This window comes from Phoca vitulina, unplaced genomic scaffold (assembly GCF_004348235.1).
Source record: "Phoca vitulina isolate PV1807 unplaced genomic scaffold, GSC_HSeal_1.0 scaffold22, whole genome shotgun sequence".
Classification (NCBI taxonomy): domain Eukaryota; kingdom Metazoa; phylum Chordata; class Mammalia; order Carnivora; family Phocidae; genus Phoca; species Phoca vitulina.
This window is the reverse complement of record NW_022589725.1, coordinates 29,856,182-29,881,935: the sequence shown is the minus strand read 5'-3', so window position 1 is coordinate 29,881,935 and position 25,754 is coordinate 29,856,182. Positions and strand designations below refer to the sequence as shown.

Genomic DNA, 25,754 nt, shown 5'->3' with positions numbered 1-25,754 from the left:
CAAGGAAGTGAATTCTTGTGGAAGAGTGGACTTAGGAGTTCGAGCTATCTGTACCACTCCTTGTCCCCGACCTTTACAGATGAGTGAGTGAGGTATATAGTCAAGGTTACCGATTTGTAAAGAAGCAATGTTTATTAGAACAAAAGGCCACAAAACATGAAGACTTAGTGTGGAGAAAGTGAACTAAGTCAAATGTCCTCTGACCACTCCCGGAATGCACTTCTCTACCCCATTTCATGAAAGTGTAACAGTTTTGATGACTTAGTCCGCACCACTACCTTCGCTCTCAAAGACCGTGTAAGAGGTCAGGAGATTGTCCCGCACAGGCCTCAGAGTCGGGCTGGAGTGGAGGTTTGTAGTGGACAGATTTCATCCTCCTGTGTCTGCTGAGGTGGGACTTCTGGCTGAAGCCTTGGCCGCACATCTTGCACACGTAAGGCTGCTCCCCCTGGTGTGTCATCTGATGTAAGAGGAGGTGTGACTTCTGGATAAAGTCTTGGCCACACTCTCTGCACACACACGGCTTCTCTTCTGAATGTACCCGTTTGTGTGTGATTAAAGCCGACTTGTTGCTAAAGCCTAGTCCACACTGTCTGCACATGTAAGGCTTCTCCCTCGAGTGCTTCCTCTTGTGCCTGATGAGACCTGCCTGGTGACTGAAGCCTCGCCCACACTCCCTGCACACGTACGGCTTTTCCCCTGAGTGTGTCCTCTGGTGGGCAACGAGGTTCGACTTCTGGCTGAAGCCTCGCCCGCACTCCTCACACACCATGGGCTTTTCCCCTGAGTGTGTCCTCTGGTGTCTGATGAGATTTGACTGCTGGCTGAAGCCTCGCCCACAATCCTTGCACACGATGGGCTTATCCCCTGAGTGTATGTTCTGGTGTCTATTGAGGTGTGACTTCAGGCTAAAGCCACGCCCACACACCCCGCACACGTAAGGCTTCTCCCCGGTGTGTGTGCGTCTGTGTGAGATGAGAGTTGAATTCTGGCTAAAGCTGTGCCCACACACTCCACACACGTAAGGCTTCTCTTTGGAGTGTGTCCTCTGGTGGTTGACCAGGGTCGTCCTCTGCCTAAAGCAGCGCCCGCACTCTTTGCAGGCGTAAGGCTTCTCCCCGGAGTGTGTTCTCTGGTGTGAGATGAGGTTCGAGCGGTCACTGAAGCCCAGTCCGCAGTCACCGCACACGATGGTCTTCTCCTCTAAGTGTGTCCTCTGGTGTCTGACGACAGCAGACTTCTGGCTAAAGCCCTTCCCACACTCCCGGCACACGTAGGGCTTCTCCCCCGAGTGTGTCCTCCGGTGTATGATGAGGTTTGACTTCTGACTAAAGCCTCGCCCGCACTCACTGCACATATACGGCTTCTCGCCTGAGTGTGTCCTCTCGTGTATGATAAGCGTTGACTTCCGGTTAAATCCGCGGCCGCACTCCCTGCACACAATCGGTTTCTCCCCCGAGTGGGCCTTCTGGTGCCTGGCAAGGCTCTTCTTCAGACTGAAGCCCTTCTCACACACCCCACACACGTACGGCTTCTCCCCGGAGTGAATCCTCTGGTGACTGAGTAGGTTTGTCATCTTGCTGAAGCCCAGTCCACACTCTCTACAGTTGACCGTTCCAAATCCTAAGACTTCTATCCTCTTCAATAGTCTGTCTGCTTCCTCGGGGTTCCCCTTCGGGGCGGGGCTGGACTCTATTTCCACGCCTCTGAGGCCACTCCGGGAGCTGACCGGCTGCCTTTGGGGTGGCCTAGAGAATGCCCCCGAAGTCCTCTTCTTTGTCTTGCCAAACAAAGGCTTGGCGCCTTCTCTCTCTTGACCTTCTGCTTTATCCCTCCAGGGCTCTCGATCAGAGGCCTGTTGCTGCTGCTTCTGGTCCCCTGGGCACGGATCCCCCGGCTCGACAGGAGCCTCTGCACACAGGCACGTGAAGACCCAGGGGGGATGATTACACAGCATGTGCTGCACGTGGTCTTTCTGACTGGAAAAATCCGAAGGGCAGAAAGGACAGAGGTGGAGTTCTGGCTTTGGTTCCGCTGCAGAGGGAAAAGTCAGAGTCAGAACTGAGACGCCGTGGGGCAGCCTGAGCAATTCTGCCCAGTTTGCTGGGAGACCCGCTTCCCCGCTCTTCAAAATGCTTAAAACTTGAGAGCTACCCAGTCAAGACTTCCTTTAGATGACGTGCTCTTCCAGCCTCTTCCATTACAACCCAGAAAGCCCCCTCCCAAGCCTCTCCCATGTAGCCAGCTACAAAAATCGTCCCAGGCAGTTTCAGCTCTTTTATATAGGGCCACTAAGCAACAGTCCTCCCCGGCTCCCGCAACTGTCTCCTCGCCACCACGCACATGACCGAAACCGTGTCCACAAGTATCTTCTCTGACTGAGAGAGATCTGACCAGAGGACCTGTATGGAAATGTCAGGTCTTTCCCTATTTCCCCCTGAGAACAAAGGGACAGATGGAGAGAACACTCATTCAGAATGGAGAACCCCTAGTTGTAGGAAGCAGCATAAAAATGGTTAAAGAGATCATGTGTGAGATGCCTGGAGTTCCTCTACTCACTAACGAATATTTATTAGAGGATGACTTTGGGCCAGAATTTCCACAAGGCCATAGGGTTTCAGCAATGGATGACACAAACACAGGATAGTCCCCTACTCCCTTAAAGATGTTCCCTCCTGGGGTTCCTGACCAGTTGAAGCCCTGTTAATTTCCATAATTAATCTAAATAAAAATCTTCCCAGAAATCAGCATAGAAGCAAAAATTTCTCCGTATAGTACCTCGTGTGTAGAAGATGCTAACATTGAGTGTATTGTTTTATCACAGCTGCTTCTAGTCTTCTGAAGGCAAAACATGACCAAATAATTTGAGAAACCAGGTTGTGATGGTACTGGACCAACCTGAACACAATTTTCTTGATCAATGAACTGAACTTTTATTTTTTTATTTTTTTAAAGATTTTATTTAGGGGCACCTGGGTGGCTCAGTCGTTAAGCGTCTGCCTTCGGCTCAGGTTGTGATCCCAGGGCCCTGGGATCGAGCTTCACATCGGGCTCCCTGCACCGCGGGGAAGCCTGCTTCTCCCTCTCCTACTCCCCCTGCTTGTGTTCCCTCTCTCGCTATGTCTCTCTCTGTCAAATAAATAAATAAAATCAAAAAAAAAAAAATCTTAAAGATTTTATTTATTTATCTGTCAGAGAGAAAGAGAGCACAAGCAGGGAGAGGAGCAGAGGGAGAGGGAGAAGCAGACTCCCTGCTGAGCAGGGAGCCTGACGCGGGGCTCGATCCCAGGACCCCGAGATCATGACCTGAGCTGAAGGCAGACGCTTAACCGACTGAGCCATCCAGGCGTCCCAATGAACTGCACTTTTAAAAATCAACTGTATACACATCTATATTCCAGTATTCGATACAGAATGTTACTGTATTTGGAGATGGGGCCTTTAAAGAGGTAATTAAGTTAAACCTTAATTAAGCGGTAATTAAGGTTAAAGGGGTCACAAGGGTAGAGCCCTTATCCGATGTGAGTAGCGTCCTTATAAGAGGAGGCAGAAACAGCAAGGATGTGCACGTGCAGAGAAGAAGCCATGTGAGGACATAAAGAGAAGATGGCCATCTGCAAGCTTGCCTTCTTTCTGTAGCTCGCTGGGTTTTTTCTTACATTCTTACTCAATCTTTTTAAAAAAAGTAACAGAAAGAAGTCCATGAGGGGCGCCTGGGTGGCTCAGTGGGTTAAGCATCTCCCTTTGTCTCAGGTCATGATCCCAGGGTCCTGGGATCAAGCCCCGCATCGGGCTCCCTGCTCAGCAGGGAGTCTGCTTCTCCCTCTGCCTGCTGCTCCCCCTGCTTGTGTTCCCTCTCTCTCTCTCTCGCTTGTTATCTCTCTCTCTCAAATAAATGAAATCTTTAAAAAGAAAGGCAAAAAAAAGAAGCCCATGCCTACAGAAGAGATCTGAGTGAGGGAAAGAGGGCAAACCCAGTGGGAGGAAGAAAGACTTCTAGTGGCAGAAGGAGATGAGAGACACTAGGAGAGCCCTGCCCTCAGGTGAGGATGAAGGTCTAGAAGGGAGGCCATGCCAGGCAACGCCAACCACAGCGCGGGAGATCAGAACAGCTGCTCTCTAGCACCGGCGCAATGCCTCCTGTCTCCCACGCCGAGCTGCCCGCAGCTCTGTGCTCCATTTGCCCAGCACTCCCCACTCACCTGGACGGGTGGCTGGTGGGCATGTTCTCTCCTCTCTCCAGGTTTCCTTCCCTTGCTCCAGCTGGGTGATAAGTTTTGGCTTAGAAAATGGAATTCCTGCTCACAGGAAAAGAAAAAACAAGGTGGCTGTAGGTTAGGGGCACAAGGGCCAACTCAGAAAGCAAGATGGCTGCTTCAAGCACAGCCTAAAACGCCCTGCAGCAAGGACGTGAGTCCTTAGAGATTCCAGGGCTTACCCAGTGAGACCAGGTTGCTGTAGTTCTCCAGCATCACCTCCCTGTACAGGGATCTCTGAGCGGGGCTCAGCAGCAGCCACTCTTCCTGGCTGAAATCCACAGCCACATCTCTGAATGCCATGTGTGCCTGTAACAGAAAACACAGCTCTGCTCACTGAGGAGCCAGCCTTGCCCACGACTCAGGCTGAGGGGAAGGGAGGATGCTGCCCGGTGGGAGACGGGTGAGCTACCAAGATTCTGTCTTGGGGGCACCTTGTGCTCAGTCAGTTAAGCCTCTGACCCGATTTCAGCTCCGGTCATGATCTCAAAGTCATAAGGTCGAGCCCTGTGTCGGGCTCCTCACTCAGCAGGGAGTCTGCTTGAGATTCTCTCTCCCTCTCCTTCTGCCTCTCCCTCTGCTCGTGCTCTCTCTCTCTGTGTCTCTCTCTCTGAAATAAATAAATCTTAGGGGCACCCACTCGTCAGTTAAGTGTCTGACTCCTGATTTCAGTCATGAGAGCGAGCCCCATGTCAGACTCTACTGGGCATGGAGCCTGCTTGGGATTCTCTCTCTCCCTTTCTCTCTGTCCCTCCCCCAACTTGTATGTGCCCATGCGCACTCTCTCTCTCTCTCAAAATAAAATAAACAAATCTTTAAAAATAAATAAATAAATAAATCTAAAAAAAAAAAATATTCTGCCTTTGATTGTGACCCTGATGCCATGTGTTCCAAGACCTTTAAACCTCTGTTGCTATCCGGCCAACAACACCTGTGAATCTACATTCAAGATCTTGGCTGGGCTGTGTGGAGAATATGTGCAAAAAAGAGTCCCTAACTTTTAGGAACTTAAATCTAGGCAGATAGAAGAGCAAACAATAAATAAAAATTAAACAAAAGTAAAAATATAACAGACTTTGAATTTTAAGAATTTAAAAAATTAAGTAATATTACCAATCATGTTAGTATTGAAGCATCTGAATGACTAAAGTTCATACAATTCAATAATGGCACAGCCTAACTATAAGTCAGTCCTTTCCCTAAATGCCATGGTCCCTTGGCCTCCTTGGGTCTGAGAGGCACAAGTGGGGCATAGCGAGGAGCATGGACTTGAATGTACTGCCTGGGTTTGGGGTCCACCTCTGTGGTCAACTAGTGAAATGTAGATAATAGTATATTAAATTTATGGCCCCACACTGTGGATGCTCAGGGTGGACCTTTTTGGCCACTCAACCTTCAAATTCATCTCTATATTCATTCTCACCCCCCTGCCCAGTTTTACTCATCTCCTTAACTCTATTTCAAAATGGTGGGCACAGTGAAATATGGACATCAGGAAAAGGGTCCTGAGGCAGCCCCAGGAACGTCTCTTAAAGGATGGGCAGGAGTGAGGAGAAGAGGGAAGTGTTAGGTATTCCAGATGAAGCATGCGGGGAGTGGAGAAGACGACACTGTGAGCAAAGGAAGAGAGGAAGCCACCATGTGGACAGGGAGGACAACCCGGGAGGAATAAAAGGTAGAATACAGAAAAGGTGGAATGTAGCAGCCTATAGATTTTTAATTTTTATTGTAAAATATACCTAACAAATATACGATTTTTACCATTTTAAGTGTACATTTCAGTAGGATTAAGTACATTCACATAGTTGTACAACCATCACGGCTATCCATCTCCAGGACTTGTTCATCATCCCATGCCGAAACTGTAACCATTAAATAATAACCCCTCCTCCTCCCAAACCCTGGTAACTACCATTTTGGTTTCCATCTCTACGTATGTGGTTATTCTATGTACTGCAAGTTAAGTGGACTTACACAATATCTGTCCTTTTGTGTCTGGCTAATTTCAAGGTTCATTCCTTTGGAAGCATGAACTCAGAATTTCCTCTCTTTTTAAGACTAAAAAATATTTGATTTTATGTATATACCATTCATCCATTGATGGACATCTGGTTTGTATTCACTGTTTAATGACTGTGAATAATACTACCTCACAAATTGGTGTATAGTGATCTGTTTGAGTCCCTGGCTTTCAATTATCTGGGGGTATATACTCAGAAGTAGAATTACAAGAGCAAATGGGAATGTCATATTAATTTTTTTCAGGAATCACTGTGTTCCATAGCAACTGCATCATTTCACAACTCCACTAGCGATGCAGAGGGGTTCTAATTTCTCCATATCCTCACCAATACTTGTTGCTTTCTGTTTTATTTTTGTTGTTGTTTTTATAACAGCCATCTGATGAGTGTAAAATGGTATCTCACTGTGGACTTAGACTGCATTTCCCTAATGATTAGTGATGATGATCATCTTTTCACATGCCTATTTGCCATTTATATAACTTATTTGCAAAATATCTATTCAAATTCTTTTCTTTGCCCATTCTTGAATTGGGGTGTTTGTATTTTTGGTGGGTTACAGTTTTTTATATATTCTGAATGTTAATCACTTATCAGATCATTTATCAGATAAGTGATTTGCAAATATATTTGCAGAGGGGTTATAAATTCTGATGAAGACCAATTTATCTATTTCTTCTTTTGTTGCCTGGGCTTTTGGTGTAATATCCAAGAACTCATCACTAAACCCAATTTCATGAAGCTTTCCCCTGTTTTTTTCCTAAGAGTTTTATAGTTTTAGTTCCTTCTGTTTAGGTTTTCAATCCATTTTGAGTTCATTTTTGTATATGGTGTGAGGTTAAGGGTCCAGCTACATTCTTTTGCACGTAGGCATACAGTTTCCTAGCACAATCTATTAAATAGACTGTCCTTTCCACATTGAATGGTCTTGGTACTCTTGTCAAAATCATTTGACCATATACATGAGGGTTTATTTCTGGGCTCTGTGTTCTATTCCATTAGTCTGTAATTCTGTCTTTATCCCAGTACCAAACAGCTTGGATGACTGTAACTTTGTAGTAAATTTTGAAATCAAGAACTGTGAGCCCTTCATGTTTGTTCTTTTTCAAGATTGTTTTGGCTATTCAGAGTCCCTTGAGATTTCATATGAATTTTAAGGTGAAGTTTTTGATTTCTTTTTTTTTTAAGATTAAGTTTTCTATTTCTGAAGAAAAGAAGAAAAAGCCATTGAGATTTTTGTAGAGATTACACTGAATCGACTTCAGTACTGTTGTCATCTTAGCAATATTAAAATTTCCATCCATGAACATGGTGTCTTTCCATTTCTTTAATTATTTCAGGAAGGTTTTGTATTTTTCAATGTACAAGTCTTTTGCCTTCTTAAGTTTTTTTAAGTATTTTATTCTTTTTGATGCTATTGGAAGTAGAATTGTTTTCTTAATTTCTTTTTCAGACTGTTCATTGTTAGTGTGTAGAAATGCAGCTGACTTTTGTGTGTTAATTTTGTATCCTGCTATTTTGTTGAATTTGTATATTAGTTCTAACAGGTTTTGTGTGTGTGTCTGGAATCTTCTCTACATATACACAATCATGTCATCTGCTAACTGATAATTTTACTTCTTTCTTTCTAATTTAGATACTTTTTTTTTTTTTTTTTTTTTTTTTTTTTCCTATTTATTTTGGCTAGAATTTCTTTTTTTTTTTTTTTTTTTTTAAAGATTTTATTTATTTATTTGAGAGAGAGAATGAGATAGAGAGAGAGAGCATGAGAGGAGGGAGGGTCAGAGGGCGAAGCAGGCTCCCCAGTGAGCAGGGAGCCCGATGCGGGACTCGATCCCGGGACTCCAGGATCATGACCTGAGCCGAAGGCAGTGGCTTAACCAACTGAGCCACCCAGGCGCCCACTCTGGCTAGAACTTCTAATACTGTGTTCAACAGAAGTGGCAGAAGTGGGTATATGTGTCATATCTGATCTTTGATCTTACAGAAAAATCTTTTAGTCTTCGACCATGGAGTATGTTAACTGTGAATTTTTCATATACTGTGTTTTTCATATACATGAGCTATTCCTAGCTTATTGAGTGTTTTTATCATAAAAGAGTGCTGGATTTTATCAATACTTTCTGCATCAGTTGAGATGACCATGGGGTTTTTGCTCTTCATCTGTTAATGTGGTATATTTATTGATGCTTACAGGTTGAACCATCCTAGCATTCTAGGACTAGACTTAAGTCAGTGGGATTCTTTTAATATGCTGTATAATTCTATACAGTGTATAGAATTCTTTTACTAGTGTAGAAAAGTATATAATTCTAATATACTGAATTTGGTTTGCTAGTATTATGTTGAGAATTTTTGCACCAGTACTCAAAGAGATCTTGGCCTGTAATTTTCTTTACTGGTTTTGTATCAAGGTTTGTCTGATTTTGGTATCAAGGTGATGCTGGCCTCACAGAATTAGCTAGGCAATGTTCCTTCTTCATGTTGGGGGGGGGGAGGAAATGTTTGAGAATTGGTGTTTTTCTTTAAATGCATTATAAAATTCACCAGTGAAGGCATCAGTCCAGGGCTGTTCTTTGTTGGGAGCTTTTGATTACTGATTTAATCTCCTTACTAGCCTAGTAAGACTTTCTAATTCTTTTTTTTTTTTTTAAAGACCTTCTATTTCTTAATGATTCTGTCCTGGGGTTTTCTGTTTCTAAGAAGCTGTCCATTTCATCTAGGCCATCCAGTTTGTTGGGGTACAATAGTTTATAACAGTCTCATATAACCCCCCTTATTTCTGTAGAATCAGTAGTAATGCCCCACTTCATTTCTGATTTTAGTAATCTGAGCTTTCTTGTTTTCTCAGTCAAGCTAGCTAAAGGTTTTGTCAATTTTGATAAACTTTTTGAAGAAATAATTTTTGGTTTTATTGGTTTTTCTCTATTATTTTTCTATTCTCTACTTAACCCTGTTCTAATCTTGACTCTTTTCTTCCTCTGCTACCTTGGGTTTAGTTTGTTCTTTTTCTAGACTCTTAAGTTGTAAATTTATGTTGTTTCCTGGAGATCTTTTTTTTTTTTTTAAGAGAGGGAGGGAGAGGGGAAGAGAGAGAGAATATCTTAAGTAGGCTCCATGACCAGCACAGAGTCTGATGTGGGGCTTGATCTCACAACCCTGAGATCATGACCTGAGCCGAAATCAAGAGTCGGACACTTAACCAACTGAGCCACCCAGGCACCCCTTCATATCCCTTTGTGTACATTCTGTATCTATTTTCATTAGAGTTATCACAGTGATTAAATTTAACATCCTAAAGTTATAACCCCCTAATGTGAATTGATATCAGCTTAACTTCAATAGCATACACAATTCTATATACCTCTATCCTCACCTCTTGTCAGTTATTAAAGTCATAAAATTACACCTCTATGCATTGTGTCCAAAAATATAGACTCATAATTGTGTTTTAAGGCATTAATCTCTTAAATCATGCAGAAAACAAAAAGTGTAGTAAACCAAAGTGACAATACACTAGCTTATATAACTGCCAACTTATTTACCTGTAGAACTTTATTTCTTCCTATAGCAGCAAGTAACTGTCTAGTATCATTTCATTGCACCCTCAAAGACTCCCATTAGTATTTCTTGCAAGGCAAGTCTGGTGGCTGCAAACTATATGACTTTTTCTTTTTCTGGGAATGTCTTGATTTCTCCCTTACTTTTGAAGGACAGTTTTTGTTAGATACAGAATTCCCGGTTGACAATTTTTTCTTTCAGCATGGAATATACCAACCCATTGTCTTCTGGCTTCCAAAGTTACTGATTAGAAATCTGCTGATAGATTTTAGAGGACCCTCTGTGTGTGACAAGTTGCTTCTCTCTTGCTGTTTTCAAGATTCTATGTTGCCTTTGGCTTTCAAGTGTTTGGTTACACTGTATTGTGGTGTGGGTCTCTTTGACACTTTATCCTACTTGGAGTTTGTTGAGCTTCTTATTTGCTTTTTATGTCTTCTGTCTCTTTATTTCTATTTCCATTTTGTCCTAAAATAATCTTCTTGATTTTGTTCATGTCTTCCTTTAGCTAAGAGAATCTTTAAGACATCTGTTTTAAAGTCTTTGTCCAGTAAGTCCCACCATCTGGCCTTTATCAGGGATAGTTTTTAATGATTTATTTTTTTCCTCTGAATGGACTATATTGTCCTGTTTCTTTGTATGCCTCCTGATTTTTTGTGGAAAATTGGATATCTGAATCTTATAATATGACAACTCTAGAACTCAGACTCCCTAGTATCTACTGGGTTTTAAAATTATTGTAGGCTGTCTGTGCTAGGATTCAGCCTGTGGTGTAAACTTAGGGTTTTCTTGAGTCTTTCTTATGCTTTTCTGATCCTGTGCCTTTCCACGGGCATGCATGGTAACTTTCTAAATCCCCTATACATGCAGTTGTTTTGGATGTTCCATCCTGAAATGTCTGACGAAAAAGGCGAAAAGGGAAAAAATAAAGGGGAAGAAATTTCCCAGGATCTGGTTCTTTAAATCTCCTACTTCAGCCAGTGGGGGTTGTAACAATGTAATGCCCATTTCTGTAATGAGAAGCAGCAATCAGGAATCAGAATACAGATCCTCAGTATTTGGAGGACAAGGTCCTTACTGCCCACCCTGGCCTCCGCAAGCTGTGTGCAAACTGCTTCAGGAACACATGCATGGCTTTCTGCCATGGGGGAGGGGGATGGGTGATGGGTACTGCACTAAGAGCTGAAACTGACTGTTCCAAACCTTCCCTTGGAAGCTGCAAGCATTGAACTAGACTCCAGAGTTCCAAAATAGTTACATCAGACAGATTTTGCCAATAAAATTGTTGCCTATGTGGGGAGACAGATTCCTGGTGCTTCCTACTTCATTATTTTCCCTGATATCACTCTCAGCTTATAAAAGTTTTAAAGCTGAACAAAGGAATGTAGACTCTCTCCTGTCCTGTATAACTGTGTGTTGTTCAGGGTGAGCCACTTGGTGAGTGACTTAAATCATAGGTGGAACAGGCTTCAGGTAAGGTAAATCACACCTCCAAGACTAATGCTAGACTCTGCCAGGTACCAACAAGGCAGCCAGAATAAGAAAATGAGTCTATCCTGAGACAGCCAGTGTGGAAATACAGAAAACACTCACCATTACCCTGGCTTTCCGGGACCCTGAGGCCATTTTCCCTGGTATCCCTAAAGAAGGATATCTCAGAAGGCAGATCTGGGTAAGGAAAACAGAAATGAAAGGGTGTCAGGTAGAAATGCTCTCCCCATGAGTGAGGCAGGACCTGCCTCAGTTGGGGGACAGGTGGCATGATGTTACCAGGCTGATTCTCAACTAGGGCCTTGGAAAAAGGTCCAGAAAGCCAGGCCTTCAACAGGTTCAGTTCCAAACTCTCCTGATCACAAGTTAAATGTAAAAGGACATTTTTGAGGCCATTCACTTGGAAGTAGATAATGTTAAATGCAGCATTACGAATTTGAGGGGTTGTGAAAATAGTATTCTGGTTGTTTTTCAAAGATACATACTGAAGTATTTATGAATGGAAATGATTAAAAACATTTCAGAAAAAATGAGACAGAAACATGAAACCAGATTGCAACATGGTGATGACTGTTAAAGTTGGGGCTTTATTATACTATTCTTGCTGCTTTTGAACATGTCTGGAATTCTTCCATTAATAAAAATTATTTTAAAATTCTTAACCAGCAAAAAAACTTATGCAATATGGCAAAATGTTAAGAAGCGTTAAATCAAGATGATGTATGTAAGGATGGTCATTATGCTGTTGTCTCTTTTATATTTGAGAATTTTCATTAAAAAAGTAAAAAGTATACAGTTTTTTCATTGGATAGCCAGGACAGAAAAAACACTGTGTTGAGAACAAAACTAGTGGAATCCAAAGCAATAACCAAGGACAGAAACTGGCAAGAATGAATTATCAATTTTAAATAATAAACTATGACAACTCAGATTAAATAAATAAATATTATGGATACTTCGACGAAGTGGTTAGGGAAGAAATGAAATAAAATGGCAAATCGTTCATAGGGAAGTCAAAAGACATTTTTCAAGAAATTTATTCTTGTGGTTTAATTTCATTTGATGTAATTATACATGGGATTAACATCTCTGTTAGCGTTAGAAAGAATCCAGAGTAGTCTGAAGATTATAAAGGAAAAAGTTTAGTTCTCTTTCTGGACTTTGCCCCAGGCCCACATCTGGGTAACTGCTGTTAACTATTTCATTAGTGCTCTTTATCATTTTGTCTCATCATTTTCATTTGTATTTGGGTACATGTGTAAACAATGTTACTTTCCCATAAATAAAAACCATCTGTATTCTGACTTATTTGCATTTAATATCTTGGGGCTATGTGTACACCAGTACTCACAGACCTAACTCCATTGTTTTTATTTAAAAAAAAATTTTTTTTAAACTCCATTCTTTTTAATAATTGTTATACTTTGTCCAACAGCAGACCACATTTTCTTTAACAAAGTATTCTTCTGTCAGTGGACAGGCTGTCGTATTTATCACCGAAAGGTTATAAGCAATACCTTTTTGCAAACATGTCAGTCTTTCTGTATGAGTGCTAACGGAGTGGAATTACTGGGCTTAATTTTGAACATGTGCTTACACTGCCAAATTGCCCTCCAAAGGCTGACCAACTCACAATGTCAATGACCACATATTAGTGTGCCCCTTTCCACACTTTTGGTAATACTTGATTCATCCAAGGGATTCTTCAAGTAAGAAGCCTATAGGAAACAAGTTTTACATATGCAAGAGCTTGGGGAATTCTACAGCCTTGAGCTCTTTGTGAGGAATCTATTGGAAGATGAATATTAAACATAGTAAGACAGGAAAGGGAAACTAGGTAAAGAACTGATGGTGAGCATCTAATATACATAATTGTAGATCTAGCACTACACAGTGGGTAAGAGAGCAGGGAAGAAAAATATATACTAATGGTATATGGCATGTGTTCTGATAAAGTAGAAATGCCACTAAAATGGGAGGAGAGACAAGGGAAGGGGAAAGTAGAAAAGGTTTACTGAATGTTGCATTAGGTGGGAGTTGGAGGGAAAACACAAATGAAGTCACAGAATTTCTAAAAATAATAATGAAAACACTGTGGATGTGTGGGATTCATTTAAAACAGTGAGATGAGGGAAATGTACAGTTTTAGATATATTAATAAAGATAAGAACAGAAATTAATGAACAGAAAAAAGTGTAATAAGTGAAATCCTAATTTCTTAAAAATTTAGTGAAATAAACACAGCTATCTTAAGAAAAGAGAAAACATAAATATTGAAAATAAGAAACCACAAAGGGAAAATGCCAGTTTTTTGAACTGTCAATGTATTGGGTTTAAAACAACAACAACAACAAAAACCCAACTAATTGTTTTCACTTGCTTTCTACTCCAGAAAGTAGGAAAAAAACAAAAACTGAGAAAAAGAGAAGAAACTGTTTTTTAAAAGAACAAGAAAGAGTAAATTAAAAACCAGTAGCATTAGATTGTGATACTGAGAACAGCTTGTATCAAACTAACCCTTTTACTAATAACTATACACCCTAATCAAAACATAAACAAAGAAAATTGAAGATACTGCAACCAAAAGCAGCGTGAAACCGGAGGGGGTACAACCCTTGAAAGAAGGGATGCATACTGGGTGAGACCTGTATTTAACTCATTTTTCACCTGAGGGCACTCCCCAGTTCAAGTGGCACAGGAGGAACAGATCAATAGTCTGTGGCTTCCAGACTTTCTGGAAACAGCATGGCAAAATCCTAGAAAAGTGGGAGCAACTAGGGATGGAGCCTCAAATCTACACACAAGCACCTCCTAAAGTTGGTTGAATACTTTGGCTGAATGCAGAAGGCAAGAAACAAAGAGCTCAAGTGGCTAACAATGGATGGAAGGTGAATGGAGCCGTGCAGGTTTCTGCTACTGTTCACAAGTGAGACTGAGTTTAGAGCTTGAGTCCAATCAAGTCAAAGATTGCTAAATACCTTAGATAAGCTTCTACTGAAACACAGGTCATTTACACAAAACATATATCCTTTCAGCATACCTGGACAGAGGATATTCTAACTTCAAATTACCTGTGAATAAATTACCTATAAAAAAAGCAAAAAATAAAAAAAAAATCTTTAAAAAAGCATAAAACACGAAACCAGTGAGCTATCTCGTTTACTTTCAACAGTAAGCCATCAGAGAGAAGAGCAGCTCAGGGGGGAAAACTACATGAAAGAGAGAAGAGAGGCATTAACAGCAGATTTAAAGTTGATAGAAGGCGCGCCTGGGTGGCTCAGTCGTTAAGCGTCTGCCTTCGGCTCAGGTCATGATCCCAGGATCCTGGGATCGAGTTCCGCATCGAGTCCCGCATCGAGCCCCGCATCGGGCTCCCTGCGCCGCGGGAAGCCTGCTTCTCCCTCTCCCACTCTCTCTGCTTGTGTTCCCTCTCTCTGTGTGTCTCTCTCTGTCAAATAAATAAAATCTTTAAAAAAAATAAAATAAAAAAAAATAAAGTTGATAGAAAACAACCATCAGAAAAGAAAAATTACCATGCATGAGAAAATGCTGAAAATGGGTACTGATAGGTCAGAATACTTACTACAGGGATGGGACTTAAAAGCGTAGGCAGAATGAGCACATGATGTCTTGGAAAGGGGAAGCTCCAAGGGAAAAGGGGATTACAAGCAAGAAAAAGGCACCTCTTGGAAACTCCAAGGTAAAGAGAAAAATAAGCAAGGGGGAAATACAGGGTCCTGCAAAAGAGAAGAGAATTGAAAAAAGAAGAACACACAATCTCTCTTCCTGCTGCAATCCAGCAAAGAAATCATACTAGTTACACTAACAGAAGAGTTTCCCTTCAAAAACACAAGAATCTGACAGTTGTTTACAGAAATGCAGATCTGCAGTCCTCCTCTATAGAAAACCAAAACAGAAAATGAGAATCCAAAGTTCAGCTAAAAAAAATTCTACTAAAAAAAAAAAAAGAAAAGGAAAGGAAAGAAAAAAATAGTGACAGAGAAAAAGAATAACAAAACACTACAAGCTGAATTCAATATTCTCAAACATTTGGGCATAAGAGAAATCATCTTGAGTCAAAAATTCAAATTTGTAACTATGTTGAGGAAATAGTCTTAAACTTATTGTGATAATCATTTCCCAACATATACATGTATCAAATCATTATGTTGCACACCTTAAACTAATACAATGTTACATGTCAATTATATTTCAGCAAATCTGGAAACAAAACTCAAAAGCTAAGAACAGAAATGGGCAAAAAAATAAACAAAATAAGTGTTGACTGAAGTTCAGAGAGAAATGAAATTAAGTTACAAGACAGCAAAGAATAGATTGAAATGAAAACAGGATGGGCGTTGAAGTGTAGCAGGAAAACCACTTGAGAGAATAAAAATGAAACAAGACGGGCTAGAGAGAAAGTGGTTGAAATGGAAATCAGACAATAAAGGGAATATCACCCATATAATTGTAGTTCCTGAAGAAAACAAACAAACAAAAGGAAACAATATTTAAAACTACAATCCAAGAAAACTTCAAGAATAGAATCTAAATATGAAAGGACCTACAGAGTACCAGGGAAGTTTACTCACAACTACCCACTTTAAGATATCTACTAGAAAAGCTATCAGGCCTTTAAGAACAAGAATCCTAAGGGATCTTAAGCAAAAAATATACCAGACTTTCATCAGAATTATCAAAATCATCATTCAACCATCTTGCACTGCTCAGAATATAAAATGGTGCAGCCACAATGGAGAACAGTATAGTGGTTGTTCAAAAAATTAAAAATAGAATTATCATATAATCTACCAATCCCACTTCTGGGGATATCCCAAAAGAATTGAAAGCAGGGACTGGAACAGATATTTGTACACTTATGTTTATAGCCATATTCATAATAGCTAAAACATGGAAACAACCCAACGTCCATTAACAGATGAATGGATAAACAAAATCTCACACACACACACACACACACACACACACAGATAAAAAAGGGAAATCCTGACACATGGTACAACATAGTTTAACCTTGAAGACATCAGACTAAGTGAAATAAATCAGACACAAAAAGACACATATTGTATGATTTGACATACCTGAGGTAATTAGAGTAATTAAATTCACATGGACAGAAGTAGAGGATGGTTGAGAGGGGCTCAGGGGAAGGGGAAATAGGGAGTTATTACTTAATGGGTACAGAGTTTCAGTTTGGAAAGATGAAAAAAGTCTGGAGATGGAGAGTGGGGTGGTTGTACAATAATGTGAATATACTTAATGCTGCTGAACTATACACTTAAAATGGTTAAAATGGTAAATTTTGTGTTATATATATTTTACCACATTAAAAAAATGTATGGAAAAAAAAAAAAGTCATCCAAAGCAGCGGAGCTACATTTACCAGAAACTTAAAGGAAAGACATTATGAGCCAGAGATTTCATATTCATCCAAGGGATTCTTCAAGTAAGAAGCCTATAGGAAACCATTTTACACATGCAAGAGACTGGGGAATTCTGTAGCCATAAGCTCTTTGTGAGAAGCTCTTCGTGAGGAATCTACTGGAAGATGAGTATTAAACATGATAAGACAGGAAAGGGAAACTAGGTAAAGAAGTGATGGTGAGCACTTAATATATATAACTGTAGATCTAGCACTACACAGTGGGTAAGAGAGCAGGGAAGAAAAATATATACTAATGGTATATGGCATGTGTTCTGATAAAGTAGAAATGCCACTAAAATGGGAGGAGAGACAAGGGAAGGGGAAAGTAGAAAAGGTTTACTGAATGTTGCATTAGGTGGGAGTTGGAGGGAAAACACAAATGAAGTCACAGAATTTCTAAAAATAATAATGAAAACCCTGTGGATGTGTGGATTCATTTAAAACAGTGAGCAAGGGAAATGTACAGCTTTAGATATTTTAATAAAGATAAGAACAGAAATTAATGAACAGAAAAAAGTGTAATAAGTGAAATCTTAATTTCTTTTTTTTTAAGCTTTTATTTATTTATTTGACATAGACAGAACCAGGGAGAGAGACACAGACAGAGAGCAAGCACAAGCAGGGGGAATGGCAGGCAGGGGAGAAGCAGGCTCCCTGCTGAGCAAGGACCCTGGGATCATGACCTGAGCCGAAGGCAGCCGCTTAACCAACTGAGCCACCCAAGCACCCCGAAATCTTAATTTCTATAAAAAAATTAGTGAAACATGGCTAGCTTAAGAAAAGAGAAAGCATAAATATTGAAAGTAAGAAATAACATAGGGGAAATAACTACTGAATCACCAAAACACATTTTTAAAAAGTCATATAAGAGTATTTTTCAGACCTCTATAAAAAAATTTGTATACCTAGATGAAATGCATAACTTCTAAGGAAATGTAACTGACGCTAGATGGTCACAAGGGATTTTTACCAACCTTTCGAACCAGATAGTCCCAATGCTCAAAACACTGTCCCAGAGCACTGAAAAATGAAAGGAACTTCCTTATTCTTTTTATAAAGCAACTCTAATGTTGACACCTAAACTTGATGGCAGTTCAAAAAACTGAAAATTAAAGACCATTATCACTTATGAATATTGAAGCAAAATTCTAGAAATATCAGCTAAGAGACTCCAACATGACAATAAGAAAATATTTCACCAAGACAAAGTGGGATTCCCAGAAATTCAAGATTGGTGCAGTATTAGGAAATCCATTACTATAATATACCATATTAATCAACATATCTAAGGAGAAAAACCAAGTGTTTTTATGCACGCTGAAATATTCTTTAACAAAACTCAACACCCATTCCTTACTTAAAAAAAAAAAAAACCCAAGAACATAAGATTGATGGATTTTTAAAACTTTTTATTTTGAACTAATTTTAGTCTTACAGAGAAGTTGCAAAAATATCAATTCTCATATAACCTTCACCCAGCTTTCTCTAATGTTAACATCTTAGAAAACCATAGTACAATGATCAAAACCAGGAAATTGACATTGACTACATCACAGTCCTTAATCAAATTTGTCGGTTTTTCCACTAGTGTCCTTTTTCTGGTCCAGGATTCAAACGAAGTTCCCATATCGTATTTAGTTGCCAGGTATGTTTAATTTCCTCCAATCTGTGACAGTTCCTGTCTTGTCTTTCGTGAACTTGACACTTTTGAAGAATATCCCTCAATTTTGGGTTTGTCAGATGTTTTTTTCATGATCAGAAGGAGGTTAGTTCATTTTTGGCTAGATTATCTCAGAAGTGATGTCATGTCCTTTTCAGTGCACTGCATCCAGGAGTTAATGATACTGATATGTCTATTACTGATGATATTAACCTTGATCTTGATCACTTGGTTAAGGCGATGTCTGCTGGGGTTTTATAATAAATACCTTGGGAGAGATACTTTGAGATTATACAAATACCCTGTTTCTCTTCAAATGTCCACTCACTAATGTTGGCAAGCGTTTGTGGGATGTGCCCACAATAGTTATTACTGTGGTATTTACCAAATGACGACGGTCTCTTTCCCTTTTTAATTTTAAATTCATTAATTATTCTGTAAGCAAGTGCTGTCCCTTCTCCCCCATTTTTTTAATTTATTCAATTCTTTATATCAGTATGGATTCATATCTTATCCCATGGGTTATAATAGAATATCATCACTATTTGGCTGCTCAAATCATTCCAGCTTCAAACACTGGGAGCTCCTTCGGGTTGGCCTTGTTCCTGCTTTACCCAGTAAATGCGGCCCAAGTGACACTGTGCCAGTTACAGGTTTATGTCTTAAGAAGGCTAGAGAGCTTATGCTCTACAGAGGCCCAAATACCATGTAAGAAGTTCAACTCCTCTGCCGGACAGACCATGCAGAGAGAGAGGCCCTGATACTATGTGGAGAGAGTGAGGCCCAGCTGTCCCAGCTGACCCCAGCCTTCTAGCCAACCCAGAAAGGGCCAAATATATGAAGGAACCATCTCTGATGTTTCAACCCAAACAAGTCCCCAAGGGACTGTGGCCACAGCCAGGTCCATAACTCACACAGAGCAGAACCACAAAGCTGATCCCAGTAAACCCAAAGAATTGTGAGAAATTATAACATGCTGATTCTTCTGAGCCACTAAGTTTTGGGGTGGTTTGTTGTGCAGCAATCAATAATCAGAACCCTTCCAGACATGCCATGCCTTCTCCCTCCTCAACTTTCTTAATGACAGAAGCACCTTCCCTCTCGCCCACATGCCTCACTCAGACACCAGGACAACTTCCCCGCTTGCCAGAGAAAGCCCATTACCAAGGCTGACTGATTCTACCTCTGAAAACTCTCTCAATTCCTCCCCGCTCCCATACCTGCTGGGGGAGGAGGACAATGGCCATAGTCCCTCCTGGTAGGGTCTGCAGACCCTCTCCCAGCATTCCAGTCGGCCTCTTCCATTCCTCCCAGAATCAGCTCTACGTACATATGGTTGGATCATTCACTCATTTAGTAAAATATTTATTAAGCTTCTACTGTATGATAGGCACTATTTTAGACACTGGGGATATAAAAGTGAACAAAGACAAAAAACATCTGCCCTCATTGACACAAAAGTCCAGAGGAGGAAGATGCATTCTAAATTAATGAGTAAAACACACAGTACATCAGGAAGTGATGACTGAGATGAAGACCAATATAGCAGGGAAGGAGAAAAGTAACAGAAGCAGGGTGGGGTTTTGGAATTTTATTTATTTATTTATTTATTTATTTAATGGGAGGGGCTTGGAATTTTAAATAGTGGTTAGGCATGGCCCCTCTGAAAAGGTGACGGGGTAAACATCTAAAGCATGTGAAGGAGTGAGCCAAGTGGGTACGTGTGAAAAGAGCCAGTTCACTGGGGCTGGTATGCTGAGCATCGCAGGCAAGAGCTGGTACATGGTCAAGGTACAGAGTTCACTGTGGCTGGTGTGCTGTGCTTGAGACTGAGTAGGAAAGAGAAAGTTCGAGTGTAAACATGGGGGGAGATCATACCCCACTTTGTAGGATACTGATTCTGACTTTGACTTAGATAAAAAGCCACTAGAAGGTTTTGAGCAAATGCATGACATGATTTGACTGACATTTGAAAAGACCCCTCTGGTTGCTGTACTTACTAATATACTTTAGGGGGATGAGGGAAGATGCAAAGAGATCGTTCAAGAGCTATGATTATCCAGGTAAGCCAGGTGAAATAGTGGTGGTTTGGGCCACGGTGGAAGCAGCAGAGGTTGGAGATTGTGTGTGTGAGTCCAGATTTGCTTAGTAGGGATGGAGTATAAAAAGGCCAAGGTTTTGACACTGAGCAATCTGAAGGAAGGAGATGTCATGTCTCTGCTCTCTATTAGAGCTAAACTCCCTGAAAGAGTGGTCTATACTCTCTTGGGGTGGAGCATGTTTGGGGGAGGCGATCAGAGTTGTTGTTGGACACATTAGGTTTGGGATGCTGAGGACATATCCAAGAGGAAATTTGAAGTAGACAGCAGGAGACTGGAATCTGGGCTGAAAGGCACAGGCCTAGGCTGAACCTCAGAGAGATGGCATTTAAGGCCTTGAGAGGAGATGGGGCCACCATGGAGACAGTGTGGCTGGAGAAGATGAGAAGTCCAAGAACAGTGGGGGTTTGGGAGAAGAAAAGCTGGGAAGAGGGACAGGAGGAGCGGCCTATGAGGTAAGAGGAAAACCTGGAAACCAGGAGCCACCATGTAAAAGGATATTTTAAGAAGGAAGTATGATACAACAATGTAAAATGTTGCTGAGAACTGACTGTGGCCATTAGCCACAGGATGCACAACCTCGTTGAGAATGTTTTTCAGTGGGTAGAGGTGAATAGGCCTCATTGGAATATTTAAGAGATGAAGGAAGGATAGACATGGAGATAGCAGCAGGGACAATTCTTTCAAGTTTAGCTCTAACAGAAAGGAAAGACATACAGCCATAGCTGGAGGGGGAAATCATGTCACTGCTTTGCTCCCCGCTGCCCTCAGATCAAGGCCACACTCACTAACTTGTCATTTAGGGCTCATTCCAACAATGACCAACCCACGCCTTTCCAATAACATCCCCCTCCCCGGCCCCGCCCGGCAGGCGTGAACGTCCCTTCCAGCCAGCAAGGATGACAACGCGAGTCTTCAAACTACATCACCCGCTTAGCCTAACCAGGTGCCAGTGACTCAAGAGGAGAAGGATGAGGTACCCAATCCAGTGGGACAGCTGGATAGTCACAATGCAGCCTGAGAGCCCAAGAGTCCTGATAGTGTCGCATGTTCTGCTGCTGACAAGGACACACCGGATGTATTCCCTGGGGGAAATCCAGGAATGCTCTCCAGTGGGATCGCATCTGAGTTCAATCAACAGAGTTTATACTGAAGCAGAGAGGCATGGAGAAATCAAAGGGCTCACGAATGAGGACACAAGGTCTGAAGAATAGTCCCTGTGAAAACTGTCATCTTGTTTTCCTGGGAATGGGACACTGTAGGGCACAAGATGTCAAAGTTGAGCAAAGGAAACCCACCGAGGTTTGGCATGCAAATGGGAAGGGGTCCCCACCTGAAGCTGGACTGTCAGGAGCCCGGGAGTCCTCTCTTTGCCCACCAGGCAGTCCTCTCTGGGCAGGCAGGGGCTGCAGAGGGCAGATCAAGAACAAAAAAGGTTCAGAAGAGTAACTGGAAACCCTCCGCTCCAGTAGGGTAGGGCCTCCTCCTCCTTAAAGGAATGGACCTATCACTGAAGAAAAGACTGTGGGCAGCTTGCTGGGAACACAGCCTGCCCTGACATGCTGCTGACACTGAGCATGAGCTGAGCTGATCCTCCCTCACCTTTGTTCTTAATAAGAATAGTACTTTTTGGGCACTGAGTATATGTGACTGTTCCAGGCACTGTAGGAGTTTCATCGATTCTCCTCACCCAATGAAGTACAATTTCTTATCTTCATTTTACAGATGAGAAAATTGAGACACAGAGAGGTCAGTCTCTTGCCCAAATGGCGCAGCTATGAAATGACTGAGCCTGGATGAGATCTGGCTGTAGAGGCCATATTCTTAACCAGTAAGGGCAGTGATTGCTAATCTCTGTGGGTTGTAAGGATTCTCAGTGTATGCATTATGAGAAGAATCAAAATTGGTCATAAGGTGATAAGCACTGAATTTGAGTAATGGGTCTATGGAGTTCTATCTACTTCTGACTGTTTGAAATTTCTCCATCATAAAAAGTTAAAATGGACCTTCAAATTCCAAAGCCTGTTCACACCAGAGATGTGGGAATCTGTGATTCCTGTGGTCAGCGAGGATCCTCGGGACCTTTGAAAAACTTGCCTAGAGCACCCTAACCCGACCTCTTCCTCCAAAGCCGGAACCCTGGGGCGACCAGCCAAATTGAGAGCCTAGGATCGCGCCAAAATGGCCACTCCACACCCAGTGCAACTCGGGCACGTCTGGCCAAGCCAGCCTGCCTGTAGCCCCGCCTCGGCAAAACTGAGGGGTAGCTGGACCCAAAAAAAGGACGATCTACATCCACCCACCGAAACTCCGGACACATGTCCCCAGGGACGGCTCCCACACCACCACCTAGGAAATATCAGCGCCCAAAAGCCTACTTACTGAACTCCCCGCAAACCCGGGGAGTTGTGACATGAGCGACCCCCTCTCTCAACATCGCGATTTCGGCCAAGGCCGAACCTGTCCCCACCCGCAGGAACCTTTGGACGAAAGGCCCAAGGCCAGCACCCACCACCACTGCGCTTTGCGGCTGAGCTTCACCCACGTTCCTCGGAGATGCGCGCCCACACCCCCCAAAATAAAACATCCGGGAGAGCACGGCCTGAGCCACGACAGCGTGTCCCCACCACTACCTCCTCTCCCCGCCATCTGCACCGTCCCCAGCCTCAGCCCATAGACCAGCCTTTAAGACCTACCTTGCTGCGCCAGGAAGGGCACAGTTGCTGCAAGGGTCCCGCGGGAGCCTCACTCACCAGCGCCACCAAAGAACAAGGGGTCACTCCAGCCACCAGCTGGGGACCTACTTCTGTAGGGTGCCGGGACTACACTATCCAGCATCCTCGGCGTGGCGCCGGGACCACACCTCCCAGGTTGCTCCGCGCAACCAGAGGGGCACTGACAGCCCACAGCTCCCATTGGCCTCCCAGGGAGCCGTTTCTGGGTAACGTGCCCCAGTCATTAGAGAATGACCACCGTGGCACCTGGATCCCCGGTATTTTTTTTCTTAAGATCACGTTTACAAAACATGTACAGGGTCCCGGGTGAAGCTTCTCGCCCTGCCGTGACCGCTTCTCTAACGCTTCCGCCTCAAAGACTACACTCCCCAGTGGCCCCTGCAGTGACTTCCGCATCCGGTGCCGGCCCGCCTCCCGACCGGCGGAAATGACGCCTCAAGAGGCGGTTCGGTTTGGCTTCTGGGATTGGCAAGGGTCAGCGGCCGTGGGGCGGTGAGGTCGGGGTTCTTCAGCTGCAGTGTGGCACACCTTCGTCCCGTGTTCCGTGAGCGACCGGCAGGCGTGGTCTCGTCCAGCTCACGTGCCCTTTTAACTCCGTTGAGGCCCATGGAGGGAGCGAAGCTGAGAGATGCAGAGCAGTCTTCCTGAGGTCTCCCATCTGGTGCGAGGTAGACCCGGATTCTGAGCACACGCCCTCAACCCGAAATATCCACTGCGGGGTCCCTGAGACCTTTTTCCTCTGTTGGAGTCCCCAGAGTTTTGGCAAACTCTCATTTGTCTCCTGGGGGACAGGAACCTCACTCTTAGACCGTAGCTCGGGGTAGAGGCCGCTGTCGGCTTAGCTCCTTGGGTCTTTGTTCCGGGCTGTGGTTGAGAACAGGGTTGCGTTGGCGCGCGTCAGGAACACCCCAGTCTAGAAGCTGGAGAACAAGTCCCACTGAAGTCGTGGGAGGGTATTTACACCCGGCCACCCTCTCACTTCTCTTTACCTTCCTCAGATAGGCTTTCAGAAATTTCGTTCTTCTCTAGGACGTCCACGTGGCCTGAAGTAGGGAGAAAAAAAGGATTTACTAAAATTCCTTCTTAGCTTTTGGAAAATGAATCCATCCCCTTCTTTTGCCCCGCTGCTTTGTTCATAGTGAATTCAGTTCATCCCTGGCTCTGGAGAAGTGCCTAGTCTTACGTGGAGCCCTCTATTGACAGTTCCTCTCTGCCCCACCCATGACTTATTCACCAAGAAATTAGCTGTTAACACCCATGGAGGTTCAAAGTAACAATGCAAGGGTTACACAGTCCATGTGTAAGTGTCCAGTGATGCTTGCTGTATGCCAAGGGTGGAGATGGCTGGGATCCCAGGGGCCTTGGAGATGAGAAAACGAGGAAGACTTCCAGGATAAGAGACTGCCTGAGCTTCCCTAAGGGGAGTAGGTGAGAGGAAGAGTTGGAGAAGGACCGGCCAGTGGGAAGAGAGCAGGAAGTGAGGTCAGAGCCTCAGAGGCTTAGTCACTGGGTAAACTTCCCTGGCCTCAGCGAGGGAGGTTTTCAAAAGAAAAATGGTCTTGTGTCTGGCTGATTTTCCGTGCATATAGGCAAGGATGCCGTGTGGCTGTTCATATGTGGCATACAGAGGTTTAGTTTGGCCAGCCTTATGGTTCATATTTGAGAGTTCTTAGCATTTAATAACTAGGAGTTTCCATCTAAAAATCTGAATTGCCTGCCTTTTTTTTTTTTTCTTAAGATTTTATTTGTCAGAGAGAGCACAAGCAGGGGTAACGGCAGGCAGAGGAAGAAGCAGGCTCCCCGCTGAGCAAGGAGCCCAATGCAGGACTCGATCCCAGGACCCTGAGAATATGACCTGAGCCAAAGGCAGATGCTTAACCAACTGAGCCACCAGGCATTCCGAGGGTTCCCTGCTTTCTAAAAAGACTCCTGGCCTCTCTTCTCTATCTCCTTTTCCCCTACGATACTTCCTTCCCACTCTATCCCACTTCTTACCTCATCTGGAATACCTTGCCTCCTCTTCCTTGACTTCTAAATCTTGCAAATCCTTCAAGACCAAATTCCCAACTCTTTTTCCTGAACCCCTGGCATCCATTGTTTGTAAATAAAGCTGCTTTCACTTGAAGGGAAAGTGTCATCTGATAATGTAGAGGACAGATTCTGTTTTGGAAAGAAAGTTTCATTCTTGATTAGTTGTTGCTATTGCTGAACCCACATACCTGGGTAGATCATTTAACACAGTGCGTCTCAGGTGTGAATGTCCATCCTATCACCTGGAGTCTTGTAAACATGCAAATTATGAATCAGCATGACTGGGGTGGAGCTCAATCATCAGCAGTTCTAACAAGCTTCCAGATGATGTTGACTCAGACCACACTAGGCAGCAAGAATGGAATCTAGGGGCTCAGATCTTTCAATCTAATACCATTAGATCAAGTAATCTCCAAATTCCTAAAACTCAGATCTGACTATGATTGTATATTTATGT

At 42.8% G+C, this 25,754-nt stretch overlaps 1 protein-coding gene across 6 annotated transcripts; it reads right to left on the bottom strand.

Annotated features, from left to right (window-relative positions):
• Nucleotides 1–24,998, bottom strand: ZNF133 (zinc finger protein 133). Of its 6 annotated transcripts, none has more exons than XM_032419712.1 (6): nt 23,044–23,194; nt 21,865–21,937; nt 11,429–11,503; nt 4,439–4,565; nt 4,203–4,298; nt 1–2,034 (listed from the first exon to the last, which is right to left on the bottom strand). In XM_032419712.1, the coding sequence occupies exons 1-6, from the start codon at nt 23,178–23,180 to the stop codon at nt 287–289; spliced, it is 2,256 nt and encodes a 751-aa protein (XP_032275603.1). In that variant the 5' UTR covers nt 23,181–23,194; the 3' UTR covers nt 1–286. The 6 variants fall into 6 exon arrangements, with proteins under 6 accessions (XP_032275603.1, XP_032275604.1, XP_032275605.1 ...); XM_032419714.1 differs by lacking the exon at nt 23,044–23,194 and adding an exon at nt 23,228–24,998 and having other exon boundaries at nt 4–2,034; XM_032419713.1 differs by lacking the exon at nt 11,429–11,503.
• Nucleotides 24,999–25,754: the final 756 nt, after the last annotated feature.